This window comes from Vitis vinifera, chromosome 17 (assembly GCF_030704535.1).
Source record: "Vitis vinifera cultivar Pinot Noir 40024 chromosome 17, ASM3070453v1".
Taxonomy (NCBI): Eukaryota; Viridiplantae; Streptophyta; class Magnoliopsida; order Vitales; family Vitaceae; genus Vitis; species Vitis vinifera.
Window position 1 is genome coordinate 11,161,882 of NC_081821.1, and position 14,450 is coordinate 11,176,331.

The following is a 14,450-nucleotide window of genomic DNA, read 5'->3' on the forward strand; positions in this document are numbered from 1 at the left end:
AATTTCAAAATTATTTTTAAAAATTAAAAAATTCATGAAATAATTTAAAATTATTAATTATATCTTATTTAGTTTATAAGATACATGACAACAATATTTGAAAATGAATAACAAATTATATATAGCAACAATATTCAATTATATATAGAGATTACATATATTAAATTGAAAAGGAATAATATATCATATAAATTAGGAACACTTGACTTCCATTAAGATTTGCAGGACTAAATCCTATTAAATCAAGTAATAAAATTCCAACCTATTCTGAATTAAATTATTCAATATAAGTCTATATGAATTTGTTACCTATCGGTCAAACGACTCAAACCTCCTGCCCAGGCTGCCCTAACCCCCTGCCCTCTGTTTCTTCTTCTTCCCCTGTAACACCGCGTTTTGCCTCTATCTTCTTCTTCTTCCCCAAAACAGCAACGCCCCTACACAGCAACACCACGAAGACGTTTTGCCCTCTTCTTCTTCTTCCCCAACACAGCAACACCACGAAGATGCTCTGATGCACTGATGCAGCCCTCTGTCTTCTTCCCCAAACCACGAAGACGCAGCCTCTCGTGGCACGATCTGCTACCTTCCACCAAGCACCGCACCAAAGATGAAGATTATAGGCTCCGGCAATGGTGGATTTCTTCAACTGAGCCTCTTTTTAAAGGCTTTTGAAAGGGTCACGGACTCACAAGTTTGTCAAATCTTCACGGGTTTTTTTTTTTTTAATTTTCATAGGTTTCATAGGTTTTCTTTTGCAGAGGAATCTCTGACTTCTCTGAAAAATCAAGATTTGTTGTGGGGCTTTTTGCAGAGAATCTATTGAATTTTTTCCCCGAGTTGACCGAGTTGATCGAGTTAACTCGGAATATCGGTCGACTCATCCGAGTCCAACCGATTCAAACCGAGTCTAGGTATCTGGTATCGGACTCGTCGCGGTCCACTTCGAGGCGGATACGACTCGGCCGAGTCGTACCGGACTCGGCCGATTTTTTGAACGCTGCTCCACTTCGACACTGAGATCTTCATTGAAACTGTCACCAAGGTCGATTTTTCCTCCACTCACTTCAAAGTCTTCACCGATTCTAAGACCATCTTGGCTGATGCCATCATCCTCGCCACCGGTGTCGTTGCCAAGTGCTTGCCTTTCCCCGGCTCCGACGACAGTTTCAGTGAAAAAATTCTTTTTTTTTTCCCTTGAATTTTCCATGGATAACCAACAAGAGAAAAAAATTATATTCCTTTATTTAGCTTTTTCTTTCCTTCCAATTTTCTTTCTCTTGCATTTTTCGGGAACCAAACATAGCCTATGGGTTTTAGAATCCATTTTTTATTTGATTTTTGTTTTCTGTTTCTTCTCAACACTCAACATATTCAACATTTTGTTTTCTCATCCATGCTTGAAGCCAAGGATATGCAATCAAATGTATGTACTATGATAGACACCAAACATAGGAATAAAAATATAGGAGAGAACTTAAACAAAAACAAAGTATGCTCAAAAGAAACAAACCATTAAACAAGACCACATCTCATGCTATTGTCAATGGATTTAAACAGTTGAGACAAGCAAAGATTAGTGACATAATTAATCAAGTATTAAACTCGAAGGCAATTCGTACTTTAGCTGTTTTACAAGAGAAATTGAAGAAAACAAAATCTAACCAAAATATAGCAACTATGAGAACAAACTCATATTTAGTAGAATTCTTCACAATCCAACAAACTAACACAGAGATGAAAATAAACAATGATAATAAGGAAAAAGAAACTTGGAAAACACGAAATTCTTTACCTTAGAATCTCTTCTTCTTTCTCTGATCCGTTGTTCATTTTCTTTTGTTTGCTCTGATTTCTCCTTCCTTGCTTTCTAACAAATCACAACAAAAACCAACTCTCATTCCCTAACCCTAGAAAAAACATAATGTTCCTCATAGCTCAAACCCTCATCTTTCTCTCTGTTTCTTTATTTTCTCGCCAAAAAAATTCCCCAAAAGATGAAAGCTAAAACTTGTAGAATAATCTCATCTCAAGATAGAAATTGAAGGGTTTTTTTTTTCCTTCCTACTTTCCACGTGATTTGTATACTCCTAGAATTGTTTAGAACACATGGTTTTAGAAATTAGACTTGACCAATTGGTCCGATCGACGGTTGGTCATAGTTTCAATTTGGTTTAGTGCTTTGAACCGTCCAGGCTTTGGACCAGCACCAAACTTCCAGAATCAGCGATCAGACTGATGAACCAATTGAACCGATCGGTTCAAGGCCTGAACTGAACAGTTCAATAGTTTTTTTTTAATCAAAATGATACTGTTTTAATAATTTTGGCATCAAAACGATGTCGTTTTGGCTTACTGTTTCCCCTCAACAACCCTAGCCTTTTGCCTCCCCAACCTTCAGTAACCCCACACCTCCAACCTCTAGCAGTTGTTGCCCCTTATGGTTCTCTACCTGTATCACGCTGGAGCTGACGCCTCCAACCGACAAAGATGTTGATGTCGTCGATAGTCCTCTCCCATAGTAAGTTGCTACAGTTGCAAAATTCGTGGTTCCTACATTTAAAATTTTTATTTTTAATATTTAATGTTTTATTTTTTTATTACTGTGAAACCAAGGTTTGGTTAATCTCTATTTTGATGATAACAAAACAAGGTTTAGAATTAATGATTATATTTCAAGTGTGATTAGGCAATATGATTTCCAAAGTGGCAATCACAAAGACAAATCAAGGTAAAGAGAAATCATGAAGAAGAAAAAGGCTTCAAAGAGAAGTGTTTTTCAAGACCCAAACTTCATAAGATCTCTTTGTAAGGTTGTTGGTATATTAGGATTTTCATGCATTACATTCTTTACTTATGCACCAAAATCATCCAAAAATTATTTTGTTTTAAATTTTTAAAATTGGATGATTTCATGTTTTCAACTAAAACCTTGTGTCAAATGTTTTCCAAATTTGTTTAAAAGGTTTTAAGTTGAAAAAGTTGGTTGTTGAGCCAAAAATAGCTCAACCAGTTGAATCTAATCAGTAACCGGTCGACTCCCTAACTCAACCAATTGAGGGGTACAAAAAAACCTTCTCTCTCTTCTAGAACGATTGTTCAACCGGTCAATGTATGAACAGTAACCAGTCGAGGTCTAACGGTCACTTGTCAAACATTAAATACTAATGGAGTCACCTGCCAAGCATTTAGTTAATCATATGACTTTTAAGTCTTCAATGGAGAGTAAAACACATAATCTATAAAAGTTCTATGCTAGAATGAATGTAATAAAATTGTCAACTTAAATTATGTTGCTTAACACGAGCAAAGCCTAAATTAAGAAATAATCAACCTAACCTACTAATATAGGGTATTCTATTCAATTTCTAATCCGAGTTATTTGACCCAAATTCAACTCAACCTCATTTTTTGAAGTTAAGGTTAAGTTCAAGTTAGGAGTTTAGATTAGGCATGAGTTAGTCAGATTCTATGATTCAAAATCATTCACAATGTTTTTTAAAAACAATTGTTTTTGTATATTTATATAAAAATTTCAATAATAAATAGGATAACATTTCAAGATACCAACAACAAAAATAAATTTATATATCTTTTTAGAAAATGAAAATGCATGTCATATCATTATAATTTAATATTTATCTTTTTAAAAAAATAAAAATGAATATTATTATATAAAATGACATGCATTTTAAATATAACAAAAATATTAAATCAGATTATTCGGGTTGCCTGAACTTTTTAGTTTGGTTCTAACCCAAATTGAGTTAAAATTGAAAAAAAAAAAAAAAAAAACCTTAACTTCAACCCAATCTAAGTGTGTGTTTGGTAACGATTTTAGGAAGTGTTTTTATCTTTTTTAATATTTGAAAGATAAAAATTTTTAACTGTGCTCTTAAGTGTTATAAAATGATTTTCCAAACCTACTTAAATTGGATTAGATTTAAATTAAAACTAGTCAATTTTGCCAAAGTTGTACCCCAACAACAAGATTTTACATTTTCAAAATCTTAATTTTTTTTTCAAAATTTCAATGAAGTTACATGATTTATGTCCGATGGTGGAACATGAAGTATAACTTTTTTTTTTTTTTTCATTTTGAGCAAGTTTTAATGGTTTAATGAAAAAAAATGGTGAGAAGGAGATTTCTTAAAGATGAATATAAATGGAATTAAAAAGTAATGCAATAACAGATCAATATAGAGGGAAAACACATTGAGTGACGATCCACTAATTTAATCCCCTCATTTTAAAATTAATATGGTAAGATAAAAATTCCATAAAACAAACAAAAAGTAAAAACAAAAATAACGCAATCATTTACTTAAGTATTATATTTGTGCATTTTTATCACCCATAAATTTGAAAGCATTGAATAATTTGGCAAAAAAGTGAGACATTTGAAAACGTGGTGGGAGCAGTTGTTACTAGAAGGCCTTGATTGGGATGATTTTTATTTCTAAATTTAATTAGAAACTAAAATTGAAATGGAAATAAATAAATAAATATAGAACCAGCTTATTATATAAGTTCGAAGACATAATTTTTTATAAAATGGAATTTCCGTAAAATTATTCAAATTCATCAAGAAAATCATGGCAAAAGAAAATGAAATTTTAGCTTTTATAAAGCCAATTCAAAAACATAATTTAATCATTATTTGTTAAAATAACATGTGGGAACAATTTGTAGAAGAAGTTTGACGGTTTAAGAGGATGTTTGATAAAACTTAATATTTATTACTTAATGATTTAAGTTAATTTTGAATTAAATTATATTTTGATTTAAAATTTATTATTTAATTATTAAAATTAATAAAATTAACTATTTTAAGTTAAAAAATTAAGATAAAAAAGTAAAAATAAAGATATGGATTTAAGAATAAATTAACAATTTTTATTTATTATCTAAGTTATTTTTTATTTTAAATCATGTTATTAAGTTATAAAACAAAATATTTAATTTTATTAAAAAAAGAAAAAGAAAGAGGAAATCAAATTGGGGGTGGCGAAACCGCGGATAGGGCGCTGGAAGGTGATGTGGCACGGACCACGGCCACCCACTGGCCCGCTAATTCTTGGACTGAAGGAAGGAATATTCCAGGTATAGCCGCAGTGGCATCTGTACCAAGGACACTGTCATTCTAGGAAACTCCCCATCTTTTCCCTTTCCTCCTTTTTCCTATATATACTGCCCCCGCAATCTTCCTTTCTAGCGGTTCGAGAAAACTTGAACCGCGACTTCTATCGCTCCCTCTCTTCTCTGTCTCTTTAAAAGTTTCCGATTAACATGGGAGGGGATCTTGATTCCGCCAGTAACAGAATCATAAAGTTTCTCTACAGCTATGGCGGCAAGATTCTTCCTCGTCGCATCGATGGCAAGCTGCGGTACGTAGGTGGACATACTAGGGTTCTTGCTGTGGATCGATCTATTTCGTATGCAGGTTCGTGAATCGTTGTGGTATTTTTGGATTTGATTTATGGATTTTTTTTTTGGAGGATTGGGAGTGAGATTTGATTTTGAATTGTGCAGAGCTGATGGTGAAGTTAGGGGAGTTGTGTGGATCGTCGGTGACTTTGAGGTGTCAGTTGCCTAAGGAGGATCTGGACGTGTTGGTTACGGTCACCAGCGATGAAGAACTCGCTAATGTAATTGATGAATACCATCGGGCTTCTTCGTCGTGTTCTAAGATCAGAGCCGTTCTTTCGCCGCCCAAATCTCTCAAAACTATTTCTCCGGTTTCATCAACTACGTCCAGCGTCGATTCCTCTGATTTCAGATCGATTACCGCAGTCTGCGCTCATCGTTCAGCCTCTCCGCCTATGCTGGCTCACCGTTATCCTGGTCCTCGTTCAGTATCTCCGACTACGACGGCGCATAGATGGTCCACCCGTATCTCGCCGCCAATAGAGAATCCCCTCTATGTCCGCTGGGATACGGCGAAGCTCTGTTACAATTCCTATCGCAATCCCTGTGACGTTGGTGGAAGCCATAGATATTACTGAATAAGTAAAGAAAACCAAAAGTCGATACCAGTATATGAATAGAATTTGAGAAAATGATGAAGAAAAATATATAGAGAAGTTTTGATACAAATATTTGTAATTCTGTAAATGGTTTGAATTATTTGTTTATTCAGATTGATGTATTGAACTGAGAGTTGGAATTGATTCGCCGAGAATTTGGGGAGTACATGCTATGAATCGTCGATATTTATTCCTGAAATTCGTACTATGAGCCACTTGGCAATATTCATGTGGGAGACGCACCAGGTTCCAAACACATCTTTGGCCAACACGTTTTCACTTCATTCAAAATTTTTATTTAGTTGAATTCTATTAATTAATTTTGGTTGAATAATATTAAATTATATTAATGGATTTGTTTTTATTTTCCTTTTCAGGTGATGTATAAAGAGGAGTTTCCTTGAAGGTGCAGAAGACTCTGGAAGTTCAAACTTCTAAATTAGAAGAAAAATATCTTATTTATAAATAAAGAAATATTCACAACTCCAATCTTACGTCTTGGATCAGAAGAAGGAAACTGGACCAAAACGAAAATTAGGGAAAGCAAAAATTAAAAATTAATAATAATAATAATAATTAAGTTTTCTCCAATAAATTTAAATTTAATAAAAAAATATCTCAAAATTTCTATTTTATTTTTTTTCTCTATTGAAAAATCTAAAAAAAATATACAGATTTTGTTTAAAAAAAAATTCAATGTTATTTTATGTAAGCCTAGTAAAAGATTTTGAGCCCCTTCCTAATTTTTTCCACTTACTATTTTCTGTGCCCCAAACAGAATTTACCAGGTATTGCTTCAAATGAAAATTGCAATTGAGTAAATAAACAATCTAAGATAAAAAAAAATGTCTAAGTTCTTGATTATTTTATTTAACTAAAAGTACAAGATAAATTGTTGCTTTTTTAAAAAATAAAGTAAAAAATAGGAAATACACATGAACTAAATTTTTTATTTTTTTATTTAAAATGAAAACAAAATTAGAATAAATATTAAAGGGAAATTTTACTCAGCTTCTCTACGTTCGAATTAAAAAAAAAAATCAATTTCATGATAATTTAAAAAAAAAAAAAGGTAAGAAAAATAATTTTTCATATTTGACTCCATCATAAAAAAATACCAAAAAAAAATCAAATATAATTAAAATTTATATATTTTTAAACTATTTAATTTTTATATAATAAAATAAAATAAGTAAAATAATTTAAATATATATATATATATATATATATATATATATATATATATATATATATATATATATATAAATAATTTATTAAATTAAAAACTTTCTATTTTTTTTTTCTACTTTTTCTCTTTATTTTCTGTCTTCACAATTTCCCTCAAATTATGGGGAACCACAAACATAGCACAGACAAGTGGAACGCACCGAGAGTGTGAATGAGAGAAAAAAACCTTGAAAATTCTGCACAAAAGCAGATCCCTTGGGAGGGAAATTTCAGCGTCCCACTTCCAAGGGTTTGGCCTGGTCTCTACAACATGGACGACAAAATTTTAAAGTACCACCCACGCAGATTGATTCCCATTCTGAAAATGTCAATGTCCCCTTCACACCCTAACAACTTTTCAAGCTGCCATTTGGGATGTGGCATTCAATAACATTAGCGTATAAACTGAGGCACACGGGAGAGGAATTCCATTCATTTAACTATGTAAAGTTCACTACCATGCGCATGAAGCAAGGGAATAAAATAAGAGAATGTTCTTCTATGTAGTCAAGACTGATGCACATGGAATATAACCAGTACAGCTTCTTAAGACAGTTTCCTGTAATGGTCAATTCCTCTGTGCCAGTCATGGCCATGCATCCACACTCTCATGGTATTCTACTGAAATCTACTCCACAACTAGAATATAATTTTCAACTAATGATGTCTTACCATGGAGGTGAGTCATGTTTAGAAACTAAAACAAGGATGTTAAAGTTGAATCCCAAAGAGTATTGGTAGCATTCCTTAAAGAAAAAGCGTGGCATGGAAGGTGACGACGACAATAAACAATACCAATAACCAAATTTCATCAACATAGATGCTCTTTTCGCTCTTTTTTTTACTGGGATCATAAGGATCCCTTCAACGCTGCACAAAGAAATGGCAGAAACAACAAATACAAACACAATTGAAACATGGCTCATAAAGCAGATCTCTTAAGGAAGCATAAAAAAATCGTAGAAACCAAATCAAAGCAAAGGAAAATCCAGACAGGGAAGACACTATAGCAAATGGGGTGTAGATCAGAAACCTCTGTATCGAGGTTTTGCAAATCAGTCCTAATTCAAATAACCAAACAAGGACATTACACCTTTGTTTTGCCCCATCAAGAATTCATTATCTTCCCAGAATAACTTGTGTGAATGTCAAACGATGGTGGAGCATGTGGTTCTCAAGCAACCATCAATAGGCCTTGTAGGGGAATTATTAAAGATATTCAGGCTGAATTCTTTCCTTATTCCGTTTTTCAAACCTGAGAATGTGAAGAATTTGAATAAAATGTATTCTCTACAGGGCATGCCAATAAAATGACATAAATTCAGTGCACAACAGGAGGACAGAACTCCAGTTGACAATCATGCATTTTAATAAAGTATATGCAAATAAACATGAAATTATATGCAGATTGATATTATCCTTGATGCCTTGGAAGTGCAAGTCAGGATTCATAGTTTTTTTAACAAACAGATATATGGGTATTAGCGACACCAAAATCAACCGGTCTCCTGTTCAAACTCATCACCTTCTGACTCTTCTGCATTGTCAGGATCATCATCATCTGCATCATTGTCCAAGTCTTCTTTATCATTATCAGCAGCAGGTTTCCCAATCACAACTAGGTTGCTATTTATCTTTGTAATTTCATTACACTGCCAAAAAAAAAACCAAAGATTCACATAATGTCAACAACAAACCAGCTGAAAGCAGGGAGAGCACCGATAACTTGATGGCAATCCATCCTTTTAGATCCCTTTTAAGTAGGGTTATAACTGGGTGGGTTGTAACTAGGTGAGCCCAACCCATCCCAAACCCAACCCGAAAAAGTGCAAGTTTGGGTCGAGAACCTAAGATTACTTTGGGCTTGGGTCGAGGCTTCATGCCCAAGCTCAACCCAAAACCCGACCTCACACATACACAAATACATATATGAACATTTTACATAAACTTTAAGTCAATGTTACCATATTTTTAAATTTTGAACATTAATATTTTTATTAAATATAATAATTAATTTGAAATTGTGATAACTTATACATAATATTTGATGACGTAGGTCTATATCATTATAATCGCCATTACATCCAACAAATGAATTTAAAAACATAAGATGTATAAAGTATCATAAGAGCGAAAAATCGATGAAAATTTGTAGTAATTATAAACTCATAGCAAATCTTAATTCCTATTCATATCATTTTTTTCATACATTAAATTGTGATCACATTATTTTCACATATGTTGCAAGTTGTTATGTTTATAACATATTTTAATTTATATTATAAATGCATTATTTTGTAAAAACTCATTTTTTTTAGTAATTCATAGTTAACTAACTATGGAATTGATATTACAATGAAGATAGTATATAAACTTTTAAAAAGAATTAATCATTCATTCATCCCATGCAACAAGAACACCCCACCCAAATCAGACCAAATCAATTTTCACTTGAAAATTTCCAACCCGATGTGAGTTTGGGGTTGGCTTCCAACCTACCCAAATTGGAGCCCTAGTTGTAATGGTCCTAATAATTTACCTTATCCAATTCATTCTTCCAAAATGTCATTTCAATTCCTGAACTACTTGATCACAGAATTGTAATACAAGACTCAAATCCTAAATGGAATTAGTCACTCCCAATATAACCCAAATGTGATAACCGAGCTCGATGATCAAGTATAGGCTTATATAAATCTCGCAACCCTAGTACCATAGAAATTCATAGCCGGGATCAGCATCAAAGCTCCTCGATATCTTAACTCTTTATGTGAATGTGATATAAGTCTGCTACGATCTATCAAAGTTATCAAATCTACTCATGCAACCAACTCAATGAATCATTTTAATCTATTTACAGCAAATCAAAACAACAATGAAACCAAACAGACCTAGCATATTTCGACAATTTGAATTTTCCACTGGTTGATCTTTTCATACAGTTGAGCTAAAATTGTATTTCACCAAAATTTACACTAAATTCAAATCCGCCAATTTGAAATTTTCAATTTCACCACCAAAACTCACATTTCCTCGACAAGATCAGATAACCCAGACACTAATTCTCATTACAGAGTAAAATAAACCACAGCCCTAGCAGCACAAGCAAACAACAATATTATATTTATGAGAAAAATTAGGGATGCATATAGCACCACTTTCCCGAGAAACAAACGGACACAAAATGATGCAATGAAAACCGAATTACGTGGGAGGGCAATTGGGAAAAGAAAAAAAAAATGAAAAATGAGAGAGAGGGGTTTAGGGGTTTGACCTTGTCATCGAAATCGGACTCTTCCATGGCGAGAAGAAGCTCGTCGCTGTGGGGATGGGGCCACTGGGAAGGCAAGAGAAAAGAGGTGGGAATGGTATTCGTCGACCATGGATACTGCGTCATATAGGCCGGATACTGCAACATTCTGTCTCTCTCACCCCTGCTCTCTGCTTTCTCCACTCTTCAGGGAAAAGAAAAAATTAAAATAAAAACGAGGTTGTTTTTGGATCTCTTCTCCAAGACCAGATAAAAAATTCGATTTGTTTTTAGTTATTTCCATTCCATTTTTTTAAAAATAAAATTATTTTTTAAATATCATAAAACTATTTTTGAAAATAATTTTTTAAAACAATTTTTAAAAATAATTATTTTATATTTTCTAGAATAAAAAGCATGTTTTGGAGGTTAAAATGTTTTCCACCTTTTTTTTTGTTTTTAAATATTTCTTAAAAATAACTTTTATGTATCATATTTTATTTTTAATCATTCCTAGTGTAATTATTTAAAAAAATGATTTAAGATAATTTAAATATATTTTTATAGAACATTTTATTTTTAAAATAAGCTTTCTAAAAAACTATTTTTTATAAAAAAGAAAACAAATTATCAAACATGTTTTCAAGTTTTTAAAATAATTTACTATTTTTAAAAACAAATAATTATTTTTAAAAACAGCTAAACAGTTTCAAATACACTTCTTTTTTTTTTTAGAATCATTTTCAAAAACATATCCCTCAGTTAAAGTTGATAAATTCGAAACATCACCCTAAAATGGTGTTAGAAATTTGAAAATATAGTTTAAAATCACCATAGCAAATATATGACCTATATCTTTTTATTATTCATGGTTAGTTATATTTTATTTATTTAAAATCCAATTTAGCTTTGTAAATTTGAATTTCATTTAAACATTTTTTCTTAATTACTTTCATAAAATTCCCTTTTTAGTTAGATGATAATTGAGGGAAAAAAAATTATTTTATACCCTTATTTGGGAAAAAAAAATAGAAAATAACAACTCACTTATTTGAAATCAAATTTATGCATTAAACTTAGGATTTTCATATTTTTTCATGAATATTTAAAAACTCGGTTTATGCATTAAAGTTACATTTCCATCAAAACCCGAGTTTTATCAAATGAACCTTAAGTAAATCATTTCAAAATTGATATATTAATGTAGACCCCCCCCCCCCCGGAGGAGCAGAGGAGCTGTCTTTTATTATTATTTTTGCTATAAGGCCTCTCAAGTGGGTTGCTCTCAGGCGGCGAGATGGGACGGGTGGCAGAGCAAGTAGTGGCTTGCTGAGGAAGACACGAGATGAGGCAGGGGAGAGATTGAGGGGGGTGAGCGTTTTTTTTTTTTGGAGAAAAAAGGAGAAGTGAGGAGCTGGTGGAGAAGCTAGTGGGAAGGTTGGGAAGCAGGGGAGACCGAGAGGGGGAGCTGGTTGAGAAGCTTGGGGGAGAAGAAAGGAGAGGTATAGCTGCCATGATTCCTTCATTTTTCTTTATCAGTATATAGTCTCGTTCCTTTTCTTCCTTGACGTTTTTTCTGTGACTTGTTTGACTATACCTTCAGTCTTATGGTTCCTGTTTGGTTCTTGGAGTTCATTGTAGCTATTTTTCTTTGGGGTTGTATGAGAATACTGCAGCTCTGTTTTTAATTTTCACCATGAAACATACGGGGGTCTTGCTTTGTTCTTATCCCCATGTGCTTCTCATTCACAAACTTGTTCACCATCCACCCCCCACCCATTCATCTCTCTAAGCCATATGATTTCCGTACCCATACCCCCATGCACCAGTTCTCTCTCTACACCGTACCATATGCATGCTGCCACCCTTTCTCTCTCTACGTTTCCCATACCCATTTCTAACTCTCCACTCTTTCACCCCCACCACCACCTTTGTTTTTTATATGTTCCTCGAAGTCACAGCAAGGAAAAGAGTCTCTTTCTCGTGGTTTCTTGCTAAACAAACACCGTCAAGCTCAGACCCATCTGGGATTTTTGGGGTTTCTTGATCTGTGAGGAAAAAGGTTTGCTTTTCTCGTTGTGGGTATTGGTGGGTGAAAGAGACCATGAATGGATTTTGGGCTTGAGAAGAAGCCTAGCCCAAGGCTTCTTTTAATGAAAAGATTTTGGGCTTGAGAAGAGGCCCAGCCCAAGGCTTCTTTTAATGAATGGATTTGGGGCTTGAGAAGAAGCCCAGCCCAAGGCTTCTTTTAATGAAAAGATTTTGGGCTTCAGAAGAGGCCCAGCCCAAGGCTTCTTTTAATGAATAGATTTGGGGCTTGAGAAGAAGCCCAGCCCAAGGCTTCTTTTAATGAAAGGATTTTGGGCTTGAGAAGAAGCCCAGCCCAAGGCTTCTTTTAATGAATGGATTTGGGGCTTGAAAAGAAGCCCAGCCCAAGGCTTTTTTTTTTTAATGAATGGATTTTGGGCTTGAGAAGAAGCCCAGCCCAAGGCTTCTTTTAATGAATGGACTTGGGCTTATGGGCTTAGCTCTTTTAATGTTGGAGACGTGGGCTTGGGCTTATGGACTTGGGTTTATGATATTATTATTATTAATTATCACTATTCTTATTAACTATTATTATTATTATTGTTATTAATCATTATTATTATTATTATTATTATTATTATTATTAAATATTATCATTATTATTATTATTACAATTATTATTATTATTATCATTGTCATTATTGTTATTAATTCAATTTTCCAAATCTTATTATTATTATTATTATTATTATTATTGTTGTTGTTGTTGTTGTTGTTATTATTATTATTGTTATTGTCAATTCAACTTTCAAAATATTATTATTATTTTTATTATTATTATTATCATTATTTCAAACTCTCAAAATCTTATTATTTTTATTATTATTATTATCATTAATTAGAACTCTCGAAATCTTATAAATTTTATTATTATTATTATTATTAATTCAAATTTTTATTATTATTATTATTATCACTGATTTAAGCTTTCAAAATCCTATTATTATTATTATTAATTCACAAAATCCTATTATTATTATTATTAATTTAAGCTCTCAAAATCTTGTTATTATCATTATTATTAATTCAAACTTTTATTATTATTATTATTATTATCACTAATTCAAACTTTCAAAATCCTATTATTATTATTATTAATTCAAACCTTCAAAATCCTATTATTATTATTATTATTTCAAACTCTCAAAATCTTATTATTATTATTATTATTATTATTAATTCACACTCTCAAAATCTTATTATTACTATTATTAATTCACATTTTCAAAATCTTATTATTATCATTATTATTATTATTATTATTAATTCGAACTTTCAATAAATCTTATTATTATTATTATTATTATTATTATCATTATCATTATCATTAATTCAACTTTCAAAATCTGTATTCTCGCATTTCAATTTCTTAAAGTTCATTTCTTATTATTTTTATTGTTACAAATTCAACTTTCAAAAGTCTATGTTCTCGCAGTTCAATTTCCTAAAGTCCGTTTCTCATTTTCTTCAACAAATTTTGATTTAATTACCGGGGCTCAAATCTTTTAAATTTAATTCCAAATACTCCAATTTTCAAATAAACTCCAAGGATTCAGTTTTCACTCGAATAGTTTTAATCCCCTTTCAGTAATCTTCTGATCTTCTTGATTTTACATAAGCAATAATGAATTCTTCATAATTCTAAAACACGGGATTTGTGAGACTAGCTCATGAATGAAAAATTGGGCTTTGGTGGAGGCCCTATGTTTGATCTTTTTTTGGATCGTAAATTGTCGTGCTTAATGTATTTTTGCTTGAGTTTCGTTTGCACTCTGATATGCATGAGCTATATTTTGTATTCATTAATTGTGCACTAACCTCACTTTTTGATAAGCGCATTGTGGCTCGTCACCCAGGTA

The 14,450-nt window shown here is 32.2% G+C and overlaps 2 protein-coding genes across 2 annotated transcripts; one reads left to right on the top strand and one right to left on the bottom strand.

Moving 5' to 3' along the window:
• Positions 1-4,995: 4,995 nt before the first annotated feature.
• On the top strand, positions 4,996-6,192 carry LOC100255423 (protein PAL OF QUIRKY). Its single transcript, XM_002280811.5, has 2 exons — positions 4,996-5,443; positions 5,533-6,192. The coding sequence occupies exons 1-2, from the start codon at positions 5,290-5,292 to the stop codon at positions 6,003-6,005; spliced, it is 627 nt and encodes a 208-aa protein (XP_002280847.1). The 5' UTR covers positions 4,996-5,289; the 3' UTR covers positions 6,006-6,192.
• Positions 6,193-8,498: 2,306 nt separating this feature from the next.
• Positions 8,499-10,792, bottom strand: LOC100260492 (uncharacterized). Its single transcript, XM_002280789.4, has 2 exons — positions 10,528-10,792; positions 8,499-8,905 (listed from the first exon to the last, which is right to left on the bottom strand). Exons 1-2 carry the CDS (start codon positions 10,669-10,671, stop codon positions 8,750-8,752), a joined length of 300 nt encoding a protein of 99 aa, XP_002280825.1. The 5' UTR covers positions 10,672-10,792; the 3' UTR covers positions 8,499-8,749.
• Positions 10,793-14,450: the final 3,658 nt, after the last annotated feature.

Bases quoted from the DNA above. Each gene is read 5' to 3' on its own strand.
- LOC100255423 (XM_002280811.5), top strand. From the start codon at position 5,290: ATGGGAGGGGATCTTGATTCCGCCAGTAACAGAATCATAAAGTTTCTC. The intron at 5,444-5,532 runs GTTCGTGAATCG...TGAATTGTGCAG, and splicing joins TCGATCTATTTCGTATGCAG to AGCTGATGGTGAAGTTAGGG.
- LOC100260492 (XM_002280789.4), bottom strand. From the start codon at position 10,671: ATGTTGCAGTATCCGGCCTATATGACGCAGTATCCATGGTCGACGAAT. The intron at 8,906-10,527 runs GTCAAACCCCTA...TTTTTTTGGCAG, and splicing joins AGTCCGATTTCGATGACAAG to TGTAATGAAATTACAAAGAT.